General features: G+C 43.3%; 1 protein-coding gene across 1 annotated transcript in view; it reads left to right on the forward strand.

Moving 5' to 3' along the window:
• LOC103603966 (uronyl 2-sulfotransferase) overlaps nt 1–15,715 on the forward strand; it is a gene marked incomplete at its 3' end in the record, with an annotated part of 78,271 nt that extends 62,556 nt beyond the window's left edge. The window contains exons 4-5 of the mRNA XM_008588548.1: nt 6,762–6,841; nt 15,562–15,715. Of these exons, the coding sequence (XP_008586770.1) occupies nt 6,762–6,841; nt 15,562–15,715 (234 nt within the window). The remainder of the gene's footprint in view (nt 1–6,761; nt 6,842–15,561) is intronic.
• Nucleotides 15,716–18,702: the final 2,987 nt, after the last annotated feature.

The raw sequence follows: 18,702 nt of genomic DNA on the forward strand, positions 1-18,702 counted from the left end.
TTACACAGATTCTTTGTTTTTAATTTTGTTTTTATCTAGGTGTCACCTTGTGTTTCCCAGTCCTTGTTGGTTAGGGGACTCTTCATGAGTGTTTGTGACCCTTACTGGCATCCCACAGTACTCTACTTCATGGTTTGGGAAGTACTGGACTCGTGTACACCCTTCCACCAGCCATGCCAGGACAGGCTGCTATTTCACTGTGAACTTCTGCTCTGACTCTATTCAACAGCTATTCCAATGATCATATTGAAGGGTATTCAAAGGGTGGGGGAGACAGCGGTCCTGAGCCCATACGCTTTAGATCACTTCAGCCTCTTGGGAAAACCAGTATTCCTTTACAGTGTTTCAAACTTCCCTGTCCCATTGCTCTTGCCCACCGCAGGTTCCAAGTATGAAAGGTGACTATTAAAAAAAACACAAAAAGTCTCACCTAAAGAAACCATGTTGGGTTTGGAAAAGGTATAGAGACCACAGGTATCCTCTGACGCTTCCCTAATGCATGGTCATCTGGCTTCTGTTTAATCAAGAAGGTTCACTTATTCATTTTTGAAGCAGATTTCTCCAGTGTTTGTTCATTCATTTTGATGGATATTTATTGAGGACCTACTATTAATGCTGTATATTGAGCACCAGCCACTGCACTCGATGTTTGAGCAACTTATTTGTAATTCTCGAAGCATCATTATCAGGAAGGTATCATCACCCCATTTTTTTAGGGAGGAATGTGTGTATAGGAAACTAACTCACATGTAATATAAATCAAGAAGAATGTGGAAGAATAGACTTGAAAGCAACCTGGAGTCAAATCCTGGAAAACTGAATGTTCAGCTTAAAAGCTGGAACTTTATTCAGTAGATAGTGGGGAGCCACTGAAAAAGTGATTCTTGAATGTGAAGGGCATCAAAATCTTCTGGGGAGCTTTTACACAATATTTGCTTCCAGATTCCACTGCAAAATACAGAGTTAGTTTTGTATGGGTAGAACCTAGGTATTTGTCTCTTTGGGGTAAAAAAAACTCCAAGGAGATTCTCATGCACAACTTTACTGAAGAATTATTGCATAAAAGGCTCCAATTGTTAGAAAAGTTATCCTTTTATTAAAATGAATCCTCCACTAAGCAAGGAAAATTCCTGTCACCTGCAAATCTCTCAAGTCTCTGAAGACAATGCCATGTCTCCCTTCCACCAGTCATACCAGGACAGGCTACTATTAAGTTTTAAGTTTTATTAAGTGGTGTCTCCTCTGGAGCCTGCACATTTATCCCAGGAACCTCACCCTTTCTTAGAATGTTTTGGAAAAGCCTTTCTTAGAAGGACCCTCAGAGCTCCCTGACCTTATGGAAGGAGGAACAGTATCCACAGGCATGAGCACCAGCTGGACCTTGAATCAAACCAGAAAGATGAGCCTCGTCCATCTCCATGCATGGGGATTAGTCTACCCAGCTCTGCAAACAGGGTCTTGTCTTAGAGTCCTACAGACAAAAACTGAATCCATTAATGGACACTTGGTGGAAGGAAAAAGAAAAAAAACAAGGGAGAAGCAACAAGGCCTAGAAAAATAAAATATGTTTCTCTCCTTCCAATTGAAGCCATGAGATTGATTTTCTCTACAGTTCAGGCCCATCCTCCTGGCCTGGCTCATGTCATTGCTCCCCCTGGTGGGCTTTTTCTTCATTGCAGGCATGTGTTGCACCACCTGCACGGCCTTAGCTACAGGTAGGAAGATGGTCCTGACTCCTGCTAGAAGAGCTTCCCTATACTCCAGGAAGAGGGAGAGGCAACCTTAGCCTCCAGCCATCCTCCCAGCTCCTGAGGTTAAAGAGCCAAGGAGTTCTCTCAGCTACTCCTTATTTTGTTTCGATGTGTTATAAACATGGCCTTCCATTTAAGATGCTTTGCAAAATTCTAGGGGATCTAGTTGTTCATGAGTGACATAAGAATTCAGATCCGGAGAGGGTTGGATACCATTACTGCTGATTAGCACTTCCTACAGAAGTCAGGAATGTGGTCCTCTCCTGTGTTTGTAGAACTGCAGGTAAAGGGTCTTCTGCTCTACCATCCTGGCCAGTTAGGTTGAAAGCAAAAATTAGAAACTACTTCCTGGCACATCTTCTGCACTATAAGTTCTGTTTGGTTGATTCTCACCTTTATTTTCCTTAGCCTCAATTCTATCTCATTCTCAGAAGCATTGTGATTTGTGATTTAACTTCTTCTTTTGGATACATTCCATTACTTATTTATTTATTTTTAGTATTTAAAGTTCATTCCTGTTCTTGTTAGCATATACTCTGTTTTCCCACCTAGAAGTTTCAAAAATATTCTTTCTGGTATTTTAATGCTTTTACAAAATTATTTCTTAATGTTTTTCCACCTGTCATAACTTTCTTTCAATTTTTCAGTACATCACATGAGAGCTAGAAAATTTATACCCAAGAAGCCGTCTTTGTTCTCCAGAGTTATTGTGCTAACCAACCCTGCCTCCCGTTTTAAAAGGTGATGTATAGATCAGACGACAGTGGGAATGATAAGTAGATTGCAGCTCAGTAATAAAGAGCAGGGCTTGGGGATTTGACAGACTTGAATTTTAATCCTGGCTCCACCTTTTTGTATCGGTAAGACTTTAAGCAATCTATGGGGCCTTTCTGTGCCTCATTTTCTTAACCTGTGCAGTATGGATAAAAATACTTAACTCACAAGGTCCCTGTGAAGATGACACAACATCATGTGTATACAGAGCTTCTTGATACAGTGCATAGTCCCCAGAAAGCACTCAGAAAATGGGAGTTTGCTTGGTGTTGTTATGTCCTGGATATTATAAAGGTAAAACTGTTCACTCCACATGGCACCAGGATAGTGAATGTCTGTCCCAGAAAGGCCCAATTCATTGCCTGAAGGATAGATAATTCTGTCTTCTGTTAACCATACATTTTTTAACTCCAAAAATGTATTTCTGAAAAGGATATCTTCATTCCATAAACATTTATGGAGAATATGTTCTGTGCAGGTACCTGGGCTAGGCTTTCTAGGGGATAAATAAAGCCTGGCCCCAACCCTCACAGAGCTTACAAGCTAGTTCTAAGCTAGCCCACAAACAAACTCCTCTACAATGTAATGTAGAAAGTGCGCGTGGGCTAGGCTTTCTAGGGGATAAATAAAGCCTGGCCCCAACCCTCACAGAGCTTACAAGCTGGTTCTAAGCTAGCCCACAAACAAACTCCTCTACAATGTAATGTAGAAAGTGTGCATCCTGAAAAATCCACAGAGAAAATGCTGTGAAGGGTCAAAGAAGGCTACATCATTTCTAGCCAAAGATGTTCAAAACCAAACACACTTTCCCCCATTACTATAGCCAAATTTGTTCCTCTTCCAGCATTTTCCATCTCCATGAATGGATACCACCATATATGTTCTGTTGTTTCGGCCAGGAATCCGGGAAGGAAGCTCTCTTGACCACTTCCAGGTGGCCACGAGGTTCAGCCGATTCCACCAGCTTGGCCCTCCCTAAACTTCTCCCTCTTTCTCCACTTACATTGACCTGAGTTGTTCTCATGCTTTTGTGCCTTAGCATCTCTCTCCTGGAGGGCTTGTTAAAACATGGCTGGGCCTCACCCCCAGAGTTCTTTCTAATTTAGTAGGTCTGGGGTGGGTCTTGAGAATCTGCGTTTCTAACGTGTCCCAGGTAATGCTGCTGCTGCTGCTGATCTGGGGCCCACCCTGAGAACCACTGTCTCAGCCCGTGCCCTCATGTTTCCTGTTGGGATTATTGCCCAGTCTTCCTAGCTGAGCTTTCTGTCTCTAATTCTTACCCTTCTACTTCACATTCTCCATCCTGCCCTCAGATCTGGGGGATAAAAAAGAAAACCAAAACATCTTTTCTGGCTAGCAATTGCCTGCAGGATAAATGTTGAGATTGCTCACATGTCCTGCAGTGCCCTCTATTATCCAGCTCCTACCTAACACTCTAGTCTCCCCTACTACCTTGCTGGTCCCATACCCAGCCCCCGGCACACTGAACTCCTGCAGTTTCTTAATACCCAGGTCATTTTTTGCATCTGCTGCAGTGCCTCGAATCCCTTTATTTACTGGCCAACTCCTTTGGGCCCTTCTAGACCACTGGGAAACATTCCCTTGGGGAAGCATTACATCTCCATCTGCAAGTAGGGAGAAGTACCTCATCTATGTGCCTTCTGCCCCACGGTGCTTATCACATGATTTTACCTGCCTCCTGGTCCCTCATCCACAAGACTCTGAACTTCCTAACAGCAAGAACCAAAGCTGTTATCTCTATATCTACAGCACAGCCCCAAGAAGTACATTGCCTGATACAGAGTCAGAGATCAATGGATGTTGAATGAGAGGGGAGATCCAGAAAGGCTACCTGGTGGAGGTAGGCATTTTAGCCAGATGTAAAGAGTGGTTAGGATTTGGACATGCAGAGAGAAGCAGAAGAACATTCCAGAAGAGGGAGCTAGAGCCCGAGTTTGGACTTGGTCAGGCTTTGGTGCGAGCAAGGAACAAGGAACGGTCTAGTTTGGCTGGCCACTGCACGTGTGGTCTTGAGAGCCAGTGGAGGGAGACAGCACGGGTGGAATTAACATGACTCAGCGAGTGATCAGTCAAATATGGGAGTCCAGGGAGGACCTGCGGGAATGTGGAGGGTAGCATTAAACAGAACCAGACTGTCCGGAATAGATTAGGCTGAATTAAGAGTAAATATGAATAAGCTAACTATCCTGATCTAACCATCATACATTGTACACAACTATTGAAAATCAACTTTGTACCCCACATGTATGTATAATTATCTTAAAATTTTTTTTTAAAGAGTGAAAAAGGACAAGGATCGAGAGTGTGGTTCTGGTCATGGTGCACTTGGGGCACCACTAAGACACAGTCTGCTGTCTTCTTTATGTCTCTCTGCCCACCTTATTCAGGTTTCCTCCCCAGTGCCTGATAGGTGCTCGATGAATGAATATATGCATTGGAAGCAGAATAAAGCTGGGAGTGGTCCTGCATGAGCCAGGGAAAGAAGAGGTGGTTGCTGGTGATTTGGGGTAGTGCCACTGCCACCCATGATTCCATCCACGTGAGGAAGACTCAGGCTAGAGAAAAGGCGGGTGCTGGCCATGGTTAGGGGACCAGGTGAATGGCCTCAGGTGATGGGCAGCAGGAGCTCAGGAGGCCATTGCTTGTCACTAGAAAGGGGGAAAGTCTTAGCATTTGTGAAGATTCAGTGACACCTTGAACATGGTGCCTTAAACCTGTGCTTATGGTACATTAAAGTGATTTTAGGGCCGAGCCCGTGGCGCACTCGGGAGAGTGCGGCGCTGGGGGCGCAGCAGCGCTCCTGCCGTGGGTTCGGATCCTATATAGGGATGACCGGTGCGCTCACAGCGCTCACTGGCTGAGCATGGTGCAGCCGGTCTCAAAAAGGACAAAAAAAATAATAATAATAATAAGTGATTTTCTTCTGGTGTGCAGCAGCAAACTGTATGAGAACTGAAATGTACGCTCTGCCTTCCCTGTACTAATATAATAAACATGAGCATTAGTACCTTTATTCTATGTTTAAAGATACGTCTAGAAAGAGTTATACATTGTCACTGCTAATCCATTTTTCCTTGTGAAATAGACAGCTTTATGACTATTATGACACTGTTCTCAAAACTTAACCACTACTGTTCTTCCATTAAATGTAACACACTGACATGTGTTTAGAGAATGTAATATAATGTTGAATATGTGAAAGACATGGTTCTTCTGAGCCATGCTTCCATTTTTCTTGTGCACTAGGAGGAAGCTTTCTTGTATGACTTATGTGTGCAGCAAAATATCTGAATAAAAATAATGTAGCAATTAAAGCATTAATGGTCTTTATATTAAACATACACACAGTCAAGAGTTATTTTTCTAAGCAGTCATCCTCACTTCTGATGTTCATCTAAAGTAGCAATCTTCAATGTGCTTTTTTAAAATTCCACAGTATCCGTTTTGATGGGGCCAATTAGAAAACCTGGGGAAAGAATTCAGGAAGTCAGGGAGTCATAAGAATGCTTGGAATTTCTAACAGATTTTACTAAACATTTTCTGTATCATGACATGTTCCAGAAGACCATAAAAGTTAGTTTATATGAGTATAAACTGCTTTTTGCCTTGCTGATAACTGCAAATAAATAATTAAAATGACCACCCACCAAAAAAAAAAAAAAAAAAGAGCAAGACATTTGGGGATTTGTGCGTTTCCTATGAAATATTTTCCTTATAAATTTTTATAAACAAAAAGAATAATAATGCAGTCGGACCTCATTTTATTCCCATTTTAAAATTCTGCAGCACTAGTTTCAATTTTTCTGTACATCCCAATGACATCAGTCTAGAAATATAAGATAATGATTAACCTCTTTTCTTGATTGGCTTTAAAAGAGGGAATTAAAAGCATTCTTTTATTTGCATTTCAGTATAACAACACACTGATTTCTCCAGTTGAAATTACTTAATCTGTCACATTGTTTTCATGGTAGCAATCAACTAAATTAGATACAGGACCATGAATTTGGGTAGCACTATTTTATTTGCTAAGAAGCCTTATATAAAAGTTCATAAATGTTATACAAAGCACAGCTGTTTGGCCCTGGTCCAGCGGTAATAAGTGGGAATAAAAGGAGTTGAATAGTTGAATAGTTGAATAGTTGATAACCTTTAGCTTAATATGGCTTGGTAAATTAGATCCTATATATGCTAATTATGTACTTTTTTTAATAGATGGAACTGATTAAAAATATAAGTACTGCCGAACAACCCTATTTATTCACTCGACATGTTCACTTCCTGAACTTCTCAAGGTAAGACATTTTCCAGTTTAATAGTTCTTTCTTTTCTTTTTAGTACTTAGAGTCCTTTTTTACGAACAATTACTTTGGAAATCTACTTTTATTTACAAGTAATGCAATTGTCCTTGAAAAGACATTTTTAATCCATTTATTTTTGGTGCAGAGGGATCGAAATTAGAAATATTTGGAGAGAAATTTCATTTCTTCTTAGAATACCATCTTAAATCTTATGAACACTTGGAGTTATTTTTAATGAGAAGCCATTTGACCTGACAATTCTTTAAAAAAAAAAAAATCCAGTTTTATATTGAAACAAATAAGAAGGCAAGAGATGGGTGTTTTAACATAAATATTTTATTGCACAGTTTTGTACAATTTGAACCTGCAGAACTCTGGAAATAACTTAGGAGTGGAGTAAAGCGTATTTTGTAGGCTCCAAAGAGCTAGTCCCAGCCTCTCCATCTACCTTTTTAACATTCCATGTGATTACTGTATGCCTTGCATGCTTGATGTTTTTGAGGTATTTTAGAATTGTTTTTTCTTCAGTGGCCTTCTAACAATAATGTAAATCTTCAGCTCCAAAGAGCTAGTCCCAGCCTCTCCATCTACCTTTTTAACATTCCATGTGATTACTGTACGCCTTGCATGCTTGATGTTGGTGAGGTATTTTAGAATTGTTTTTTCTTCAGCGGCCTTCTAACAATAATGTAAATCTTCGAATTTATGTTTAGACCCTCAATTTGTTAAATTGCTAGCTTCCCGTTCTGTGCATTCTCTTCTGCAGTGGTCCATTAGCATTGGTTTACTGTCCCAGGGCCTCGCTGCTAAACCCTTAGGTCCCTGCTCTGCCCCAGCTGGCCCATGTCTGCGCTTGCTCACAGTTGGTATCTATCAGCTGACAGATCACTGGTTCCAGGAGCAGATCTGCTGACCAGCCCAGGGCCCCTCGGCCTCCTTTGTCAGCTGATGTCACTTTCTCATTTTAACTTGAGGATAACAGTACTCACAGGCCCACAGGAGAGCCCAGAGCACACAGCCCTGCGTGAGCAGGCAGCATCTGCTAGTTACTACGCGCTACCTAATGGGCCCTGAGGGCCAGGCATCCAGGGAGTGGGCTCTGGGGGAAGAAGGGGGCTCTGGCCTGAGCCTTGGCTGCTGCTGCCCTGCCCCCGATGCCTGACAACCTGCCCAGATGGGAGAAGGTTTTAGCCTTCAAAGGACTTCCCTGCTGTGCAGCAGCCCTCTGTAAATTAAGTGTAAATAGTATGAGATTCGGCAAAGCAAGTTATTAAGCAGAGAAGAGGAGGTGCTGCCTTATCTTTAAAAGTGAACTGGTTTCCCTTGAAGTTTCCTGCCTGATAACCAGAGTTTCCATGTATAGTGAATAGGACACCTGCAGATTATCCACAGTGACCCAGGGCCAGGCACTGGGCAGCTTGGAGTGTGTTTCCAACCACATTTATCAAGGGACTCATTACTGGATTGTCCGGAGTATGTGCCTTGCCTCTTACTTCCAGAAGGCCAAGATCATATCATTAGACATAATCAGACAATGAGGATTTGTTCGCTATTTCAGGCATTGTGGTTTATGATTTGTAAAGAGAAGAGCAGCGCTTCTATGATCCTTGCTTTGCTAGTGAGCTGCTTTCTGCATCATCCCTGATGTCCTCAAACCTCATTCATTAACTCTACTTGCTTCATAAGTCAAATCTTTACAACCAAACAAATTGCAGTGCGACAAGTTTTAATAATTATCTCAGGACGGTGTAAAACTCTACTGAGAAGCCAAAGCTGATATCTCAATTGGATCCGCAGAGCACAGCATGGTGGCCATGTTTTATCACAGCCTCTACCATCAAATACATTTACGAGAGTCTGGTTTTGATTGCTTTAATTTTGAAAGGAAAAAATTGATAAATGCCTTTTAGAAGATATCACGTGTGCAGAGAATGGTGTTGTCCTGGTCATCAGGACCTCCGGGTGTCAGAGCTCGCCCTCTTTCTGCTTATGGTTCTGTGTGAGATGTTTAACCTCTTAAGGGTCTCTGTTTTCCCATCTGTAAAATAAGGACACACCTGCCCACCCCCAGCTTGTAGGGATGCTCTGAACATGTGAAGGAAAGCCATCACAGGAAAGGGACATCATTAAATTCAGAGTGGCATGTAGAAAGCCATTTCTGCAGACGTCTAGCCTGAGCCCACAGTTCAGCTGCTGACTGTGTAGCCTGGCATTGCTTCTAGGGCAGCACCCTGAGGGCGGGGCCAGGCTGTGTTTCTCCCCCCTGCATTCCATTTTTCTCAGTTAAACGCATGTTTGTGGAGTTCCCTCTGGCTTCTATACACTGCACTAGACCTGGGCTTCTGCAGCGAGTTCACTCACCTTCAGGAAACCTGAAGTTCTTCCTTGAAGGAGGAAGTGCAATTAAGCGTGATGAGAGGGATGGGTCAGCTTTAGACACATGCAGGAGAAGGGCATTCCCAGCACAGGGACCAGCAGGAACAAAAGCCTGACCCAGGGAGGAGCTGGAAGGAATGCAGGCAGTGCAGCCCCGAGGGTGGGCGCCCTGCAGGGGAATGGCCCTGAGGGTGAAGTCAGGGGGGTAAGACGAGGGTGTCCCGGCCAGCTTTGGCAGCAGTCCCCCCTCTTTTCCCACCCCCACACCAGGGCCTGGGGCCTTAGCTACAAGATGTCCATAAAAATGATAAGAATGATCAGTTGAACTTTAATATATGACAGGGCTATTGTTAGACTCACAGAACATGGGACATTGAAAACCAGCTTTTCTTTTTTTAAGGGAATAGCTTTATTTGCAGAACATTTCCTAGGGACAAATGGCATACTGTGGGCATCCAAAGAAAGCCCCAACATATACAGTGGACAGAGAAAAACAACTAAGTGGGGACTTGTTAAGAGGACTTTAACATATTTTAAAAATGAATTCTATATTTTGAATTATAAGGGGAAGAGATTATTAAACTGCTCTTAAGAAACCTATGCTTACAAACTGCTGACAGGTATATAGCTTATTTCAGGGTAACAGGGTTACTATGGGAAGAACTAATACTGCAACCTAATAATGTTCTGTGTTGATATTTCTGATCTTCCCTACACCGTAAATGTGCAGCGAGACACTTGCTGGTGTGCAGACTGTGAGATAGACGGCTGGCCTCTCTCCCACACATTCTTTTGCACATACATGGTCTGAACTTTTGAAGGGTATGGCATTATTCCAGAACTAATTGGCCTTTATTTCTTTTTTTTTTTCATTAAATATGGTGTTGTTACATTGAAATTTTGATACCCTGAGGGATGTAAAATGCCGTCCTGTGAGCTTTTGGTAATTCAATAGTTCTCTCTTTTTTTCTTCCCCAAATTATAAGGAACCATTTGGCGATATCCAGTTTTATTAATGCAACCATGGGAAGCAATAGGATCACACCAATCCGGTGTTTTTGTAGTTGCCTCAGGCTCCAATGCCAACACTAACTTGCAAAACCAAAACATTTAAAAATGAATCAGTCCCCAGAGCGGCAGGTGCAGTGTAATGTGCAAGGAGAGGCGTTCGGACACTTTCTCTCTTCCCTGGAAGTGAAATCTCAGTCACTGCTGTGAACAATGTTCCTCACACCACACTTCATGAACATCATCTGCCCTCTGATGGCGTTATTTAACAAAACAAATTAGATCTTGCTAATTCCATGATTCAGTTCGGTTTCCATAGCGTATTTGTAGATGTTGACGTTTTTTATTCTCATAGGCAAAGTGATCCATTTTAATTCTGTGCCATTCAAATCTTTCATGATGCAACAGAAGCCTCAAACTCTGATGAGAACACCAAAATAAGAATTGATATGAGCAGTTCACACCATCTCTACCTACTTAAATATAGCACAGCAGTTCAATTCAGAAATGTTCATTTTCTGTTTGTCCTATTTAACTGCTGCTGGACTATCTTCCTGTCCCGTTTCTGCCCCAGGGCACACCAGCTCTGTCAGCCCATCAGGACACTGTGAGCTGGACTTGCCCCCAGCCCACCTCACTTCCTGCATATTTCTCACCTTCTCCCTCATCTTCCTCTCCCTTCACCCCATGGGTCTAATCTCTCCACCTCTCTTCCCTCAGGACACGTGGAGGGCAGAGTGCAGCTGTCTCTTCTGCTTGTGTTTCCTGATGGGACATGCCCACTGCTTGGGGTCGTGAGGAGGGAGGGTGGACCTCCAACACCAGGCTGGCCCCAGTTGATGTTCCGTGACTGCCAAGGGCTGTCATGACTGTGATTGGTTTCCAGCAAAGGACCATCACATGCCCAGCTCTAGCCTTCTCCTCAGGCAGCTCCTCACCCGGCCCCCAGACAATCCTATTTTTTTCCATAATGGCCTTCCTTTCACTTCAAAGTGTTTTTCTCCCTCACCTACTGGGATCAAAGCCTCAGCCTCTGGCCTGCAGTACTTTTCATCTTTGAATGTAGGTAGCAGCACAAAGATAACCTCTACTTCCAGGCCAGAGGTTAAAAAGAAGATATACTTGTAGTTAGTTGAATGGTGGTTACCAAGGGATTGGCGGAGGGGGAAAGGGATTTTTGTTGTTGTTGTTTAATAGGTACAGAGTTTTAGTTTGGGGTGGTGAAAAAGTTCTGGAGATGCATAGTTGGTGATGTTTGCATGACAGTGTGAATGTACTTAACACCACTGAATTGTACATTTAAACATGGTGAAAAGGGTAAATTTTAGGTTTTGTATATTTTAGCACAATTTAAAATGAGAAAAAGATATACTTTCCAAAACTGTTTTCAGGGGCTGGCTGGTTAGCTCACCTGCTTAGAGCATGGTGCTAATAACACCAAGGTTAAGGGTTCGGATCCCAGTACCGGCTCAGCCACCAAAAACAAAAACAAACTGTTTTCAGTCAGAGAAACTCTACTGTAGCAGGAGGATGAAATGGTCCTAATTCTCCTAAATAATTCTGATCTCAAGTCTTGATTTAATATATGCAGTATTTATTATTATTGCAGGAAGAATGCCTTCAGCATTTTGATGAAAGTATACCTAAATTTCTTACCCAAGTGTTTTGCATAGCTATTGCTGAGGTGACTAATATCGTTGATGGGTTGCTTACTTGACTGGGGTAGCAGGGTAAAGAAGATTAGAGGAAAATGCTCAGAATGAGATACTTAGAAATGTCTCCAAGAAAATGAGAACCACACAGTTATTATTCTCAGAGGATTATATCCTGCCTTGGAGCTTCACCTTCTCATCAAAATAATAAATAAAAAATTGAAATTCAAATTAAAAAATATATAATAAATTTGCAGAGAGGGTCAGAAGGAGACCCACAGGGGTGATTGTAGAGTTTGTAATATGACCTGTGAACAAATGTCAAAGAAAGTAGTAATACCTGCTATTTTAGGGTGACTGGAAAGAGAGCTTCAAATATGCAGTAGTAATTGTAGGGACCAAGGGACAAAAAGTAAAAAACAAAACATGGCCTGACTCTTCTATTCTGCAGTGTATGCACAACTCAGGAGCTATGATCAGATGTAATCGCCACAATTTTTAGAGCTCAGTAAAGACCAAATTAGAGCTACAGATTGTAAAATGAAGGGAAACAAGTCTTAAAACAAATGCCACTGGAATTTTGAAAAGAAACCAAAAAAAAAAAAAAAAAGTTAAGGAAATTAAAACTGAAGCTGAAAAGAGAAAAGTTGTAAAAGCATATGAGAAGTTAATCCTTTGTGTGGAACAGCTCAGGCAGAAGGAAATGTGTATAAAAGGAAGGTTAAGAAGTAGACTGCAAATATCAAAGACTCCCCAACTGTCAGGGTGACCGACAGGATGGACTTCACAGGGAGGTTGTGGAATTTTTTCTCAAGGGGTTCTAAAATAAGGCAGAGTATTGTGATGAATGAGATAGTGGACCACAAACCATTTTCCCCTACAATGGAGTCACAAGGAAACTTTGTAAGAGTGACCAGGAATTCTGACCAGAACTTAAAAATACTGAGAAAATAGAAACCAATTCTGAAAGAGGATGGAATGAGAGTAGGAAAATTTGGTTCCCTTCTCAGGCACTAAGACACATGGTGTATTCTGGTGCTATCACGGTGGTATTCTGATCTCTTATGTAAACTGACATGCCACCCCAGATTTCATCAATTTGGGAGGGAGCTGTGTGTACAAAAAGGACAAGGATTGGCATCCTGAAACCATTATTACTGTTTCCTTCTGGAAAGGGGGAGCTAGAAGTCAGACACTGTTCTCATAGTTAGGAATTTCTAGACAGAGGCTATCATATCACCTGATACTTGACAATAAATTCTTAAGCCATTTAAAACTTTGCTTTGGAAAATTATTCTGGAAGTCTTGCATTGGGTTAGAACGTACAAGCAGAGCGAGTCGTCCATGCTCAACCAGCCTAGTCCATCCTCACGACTGAAGCCGCCGATGGAAAATGGCCTGCCCAGGGTCGTGAGGAGGGAGGTCTGAGAACCAGCTGCTAGCAGGAAGCTGCTCACTCATGCACGTGCTCAGGCAGTTCTGCTCATTAGTGTTAGTTCCTCACATGAAGGTACAACTACAGTTGAGGTTTTTAAAAGCACAATGCAGGGCCGGCCCGGTGGCGCACTGCTACAGTGCGCCGCTTGGGAATGCCGCGGCGCTCCCGCCGAGGGTTCGGATCCCACATACAGACCAGTTCCCGCTCGCCTGAGCGAGGTGCGGGAGCAACACCGAGGGTTGCGATCCCGTTGCCGGTCCTGGTCCGGTACGGGCGTGACACTGAGGGTTGCGATCCGTTGCCGGACACGAGAAAAGACAAAAAAATAAAAATAAAAATAAATAAAAATAAAAGCACAGTGCAATTTTTGAGAGTCTAATTGGATTCATATTTGGTATGCATGCTTTGTCTTCCTGGTCCCTAGCATTATTACTTTAGTTGCTGTTTATCACAGATATGAAACCTAATTTAATTAAGAGGATGATAAATCCAGGATGTGTATGGTGTTCGCTGGTGGTTGACACAGCTAACTCCTGGGACTACAGTTAGTTATTCATTTAGTTACCTGGATGCCACCTTGATTACATCGTGGAACGGGCAAGATTCGTACCAGCAAAGCTAACCCTACTTGTGAGCAGAGTGTTTTCTGATGTGGTGGTATTTGAGGATTCCAGAATATCATTTGCGTGTCCTGGTGCCTGAAATTCCACTATTGAAGAGTCATTCTTTTTTGTTCCCTTGGTTCTTCTCTCTGAAGATTCCTTTTTAAAATGCAAATAAACCAGGGACAACATTATATGAATTAATACACAAATAAGGATTGGTGGCTTGTTATGTCTACAGAGCTCTGACAACAGAGCTTTCTAGACACACACCTAAACATTCAGTTCTTCATTCCATCTTATTTGCTGAGCACCTACTGTGCGCCATGCACTGTGCTAAATGACATCGTTGCTGGCTGCAGGAGGCTCACAGTCTGATGGGGCTTTGGGCACAGAGGAAAGAGTGGGGAACACAAGGCTGGGAGTTGATTGCTCAAGGAGGTGATGGTGATTCTGGGCTGGGTTTTGAAAGATGAGTGGAGTCTGATGGATGGAGAGAGGCAGTGGCAGCGTCCTGTCAGTTTGTTTTCTCTGAGCTCTTTCTGACCCTGACAGAATGTTTAGGCATCCTCCTCAGAAGGTCGCAGGGTCATCCTCATCAGAAGGTCGCAGAGCATGGCCCTTGCCCAGAGTCTGGGGTGCTTTCCCCAGATTCTTCAGGACCAATGTTTCATGCAATTCAAAGAGAAAGGGGAGGCATCCTTCACAAAAATTCACCCAACCTAATCACTTTGCCTTGGGAAGCGCTTGCCCTTGAGCCAGCATTTAATACATTTGTCTAATCCCTTTGTGGAGAGAATTAAAATGGATATTTGTTTTGTTTCTATCTAAAACCACCGGCCATCCTTAAGGATAATTACACTGATTTTTGTTTTGTTCTTGATATCCTTCCCATTATTACTTTTCTCAACTCTAGAAATCGCCTTTCCATGATTAGGAACACAGACTCTGGAGCCAGACTGCCTGGGTTGATATCCTGGCTCAGCCACAAGTTATTCACCCTCTCCCTGCCTCAGTTTCCCCAGGTATAAGTGAGGATAATTATGGCTTCTACTCCAATGAAGTGTTCTGCAGCCTCAGTGAGCTGGTCACATAAAGTATGTAGAACAAGGTGAACAGCAAGTGCTCAGTAAAGACTGACATCAATCCATGTACTGCAGACCACGTTGCCTGGGACTGTTTAAATTACAGCGTAGAGTAAACACTGTTTCACCCGGCAAGGTCATCAGAATTTACCAGTCAATCGAAATAGTCACTGAGGGCCAGTGGGAATGCAAAGTCCAGCACAGCACGGTCCTGTCCTCAAGAGATCTACAGCTTAGTGAGAAAACCAGACAACGTCTGTACCTTAACGTTGACAAATAGCGTGGTTTGTGTCGTGCTGTCCTATGAAACAGTCCTCACTGCCTGTCAGCAGTACCTGGAACAGGTGTCACCACCTCCATCTCCTGCATGATAAGAAAACGCCAGCCAGGAAACACGGCTGACCTCCTAAAGTGTTTGTTGCCACCTTGGCAGATGAGGTCACCTTTTGAGGATAATTCAGGCTAGAGGGGAATCGTTATCTGAGTTGGCCTTGTTTCCTCCAGAAGCGATGGCTTGTAACGAGCTCCATGTTTGTGTGTGCGTGTGTGTTAGGTTTGGAGGAGACCAGCCTGTCTACATCAACATCATTAGAGACCCCGTCAGCCGGTTTTTATCTAACTATTTTTTCCGTCGCTTTGGAGACTGGAGAGGGGAACAGAATCACATGATCCGCACCCCCAGCATGAGGCAGGAGGAGCGTTACCTGGTAAGTCCCGCTGCTTGGAAGAGGCGGCCTCTCTGCTGCCCAGGGAGTGGCTCTCCCGGCTGGGAAGTGTCCCCACCCCCACGGAGTTCAGCGTGGAGAGGACACATCCTCAGCGAGGAAGTTCTGGCCAGTGAAAACTTGTTCCAGGTGACCCAGATCCTAATGAGCATTTTATTAAGTTGATTTCCTAATTTTGCTTTGCTCAGTTTGTCTTTAGTTTTAGGTTCTGGGTCCCAGAGGAGAAATAGTCTTTTCTGAGGAGTCCTGATCAGCCTGACCATGATTAAGTAGAACAAAAGGGGCTGGCCAGTGAGCTCAGTTGGTTAATGCACCGCCTTATAACACCAGGGTCACAGGTTCAGATCCCCGTCCTAGCCAGCCACCAAAAAACAAACAGAAAATTGAGGACAACACACGTGTTTGGGGATCTCTCTTAGAAGGTTGCAAAGTCCTTTCACATGCCCCATCCCATTCAGTTCCATGGCAACCTTATGAAGGAGAGGTCTTCAGGTGAGGACCCTGACACTCCAGAAGCACATGGGACTTGCCAAATCACCCCTCCAGTAAGTGTACAACCATGACTATGGTTTCCAGGTCCTCTGACTTCAAGTCCAGGCTTCTTTCCACCACAGCACAGCAGAACCACGCACCACAGCAATAACTGTTGGCTTTTTCTGGACCTTGTTTTGGGACCCTCACCTCCGCAAGGGATGTTAGTTAGTCTTGACCCCAGTAATTGTTTCTGCAGCGTAGAAGTTGTTAAAAATGGAGGGCAGAGTTATGCATATTTCTTCCAGCACCAGAATAAAGGTACATTTCTCCTCCCTTGTGACTGATGCTGACCAAAGCTTACTGTGTAGCTGAGAGCCTGGTGTTTAGGAAGCTGAAATCCTGGTCTGAGAGAACCTGTTGGGTTCACCAGCCCCCTCCTGGGCTGTCCGGCACAAGCAGGAAAAGAAGAAAGTACCAGAAATCAGCTGCATGTATTCCCACTGCTGGAAAATAGCACAGTGCCTCTGCCCACAGCTGATGGGTCCTGAGCATCGTCCCGGGGCTGAAGAAGAGTCCGGTTAGTCCCAGTACCAGCACCATGCCAAAGCTGCTGTGTCCTCGCTTCGTTTTTAAAAATGCAATAAAAATAGATGTTTGGAGGCTGGGAGCATTTGGGGATGATACCACCTCAGTGTCACTTTCATGTCTTAAAATCCATGATTAGATTCGAGAACACTGAGATACAGAGAAGTGAGGTGGCTCGTCCAGTGCTGTACAAATAGTTAGTGGACGGGCAGGGACCAGACCCAAGGTTTTCCTCTAACCATTCAGTATTTGTTCAGCTACCTAAGGCTTTGATGAAATATTTTGATGGTATATTTTTAAAGTGGCTTTTATCTTTCTTTTTTGTTGTTGTTTTTTAGTTTTTGATGGCAAAAACTTTAATCTTTTTCTTTAAACCATATGTTGTGAATATGGCTATATATTTTTTATTCAGTGACAAGTATGTATTAGGCTATAGAACCCCTTACTAGAGGAATAATGTCTTCTCAAACTATCTTTATTGTTTGAATTAGATCTTGATTAATGTATCGATATGTTCTTTTAAACATAGAGAAAGAAAACGAGTATGTTCCATTTAACCAAAATAGTATTTCAAAGCTCCCACTCAATCCTGATACTAAGAAAGTTAGAACCAAATGATAGCAGAAAATACTGAAAAACCAGAGATGGAATCATATCTCAGGAGTACTTCTCTTCAAATATTAATGTCACAGTAGAAGGGAATTCTCAAGGTTTTTCTCTTCTGTCAGGCTTTTTTTTTTTTTTACATCCTATAGATTATTCCATATAACATAGTTCTTCACACATTCCCATAAACAATAAACTATAATCATTAGGGAAGTTGCAAACATGAGGGAAACAATCATGGTTTTAATTTTTTTTTAAAAGCTCGTAAATTGTTGAAAGTTGGTAGTGGAAGCAAGTCTTCTATTTTTGAAAAGCTGGTAATTGCCTTTATGATGTGACTTGAGAGATTCTAGGGGAATTTCCCTGCCTGGAATTTTACCCTCAGAGATTTGTAGGGGCCCCCTTTCCAAATGTAAGCAGTGTGTGTTCTGGAAAGGTCTACATCAGATGAGCTCATCAGATCAATTCTTGGCAAGGCTGCAGTGGGGAAGCACAGGACCCCCCAAAGCGGCAGAGCGGAAAATCGGGGAGCTGGGATTGAGGCAAGGAGGGCCTGGGTGGCAGGAGACAGGGAATGACTTCCTCATGACCTGTCCCCAGCCTGACCTGGCTAGAAGGCTGTTTTCTTGTTCAAAGGGATAGTTTATTTATTTGGAAGAAGACAGTCTATTGCCTTTTTTTTTATAGCTGAAACTTTTAATTCCATCTCCTTGATCCCACCAGACCCTTGAAATAAAATTGCCCCCTTTCAGAGTCTGTCCTCATTTTGGCAAGCCTGGGTGGTCAGTTGTTTGACTCAACAGAGAGTGTTGTTTGTGTCTCAGTGGGGCATAGGCAGCTGTGAGGAGACCACTGTCCCCTCAGTGAGCCCTGGCTGGGGGCGAGGGCCTGAGAGGGGTGTCGACCCAGGCTGCCGGGCCACCCCAGGGCACTGTACACACACGGGTCACGGGGCTGGCCTGAAATGGTCTACTGACATTCCACATTATTCCAGAGCTCAGTATGTCAAAGCCCCTGGCTTTATCCAGTTGCCAAAAATCGAGCAGTTCTGCTGTTGGCCCTGAGCCTTGCAGAACTGCTTAGCATACAGCTGAGAGGGGCCAGGGCCTGCCTGCGCTGGGGGTGAAATAATATCATCTTGTGATGCTGGGTGGTTTGGAAGAAAATGGAAAAGAGATGCTAAGATTTTCAGGCTCCCTTGGAGATGATGAGGGTTCTTGTTTTATGGTGTGGGGACAGGCCTGGACTTATGGGTAGGGTAGGGGCCCCATCAGGTGTAGAAGCCCGGCATCCTGACTCCATAA

Source organism: Galeopterus variegatus, unplaced genomic scaffold (genome assembly GCF_000696425.1).
Source record: "Galeopterus variegatus unplaced genomic scaffold, G_variegatus-3.0.2 Scaffold4893, whole genome shotgun sequence".
NCBI lineage: Eukaryota > Metazoa > Chordata > Mammalia > Dermoptera > Cynocephalidae > Galeopterus > Galeopterus variegatus.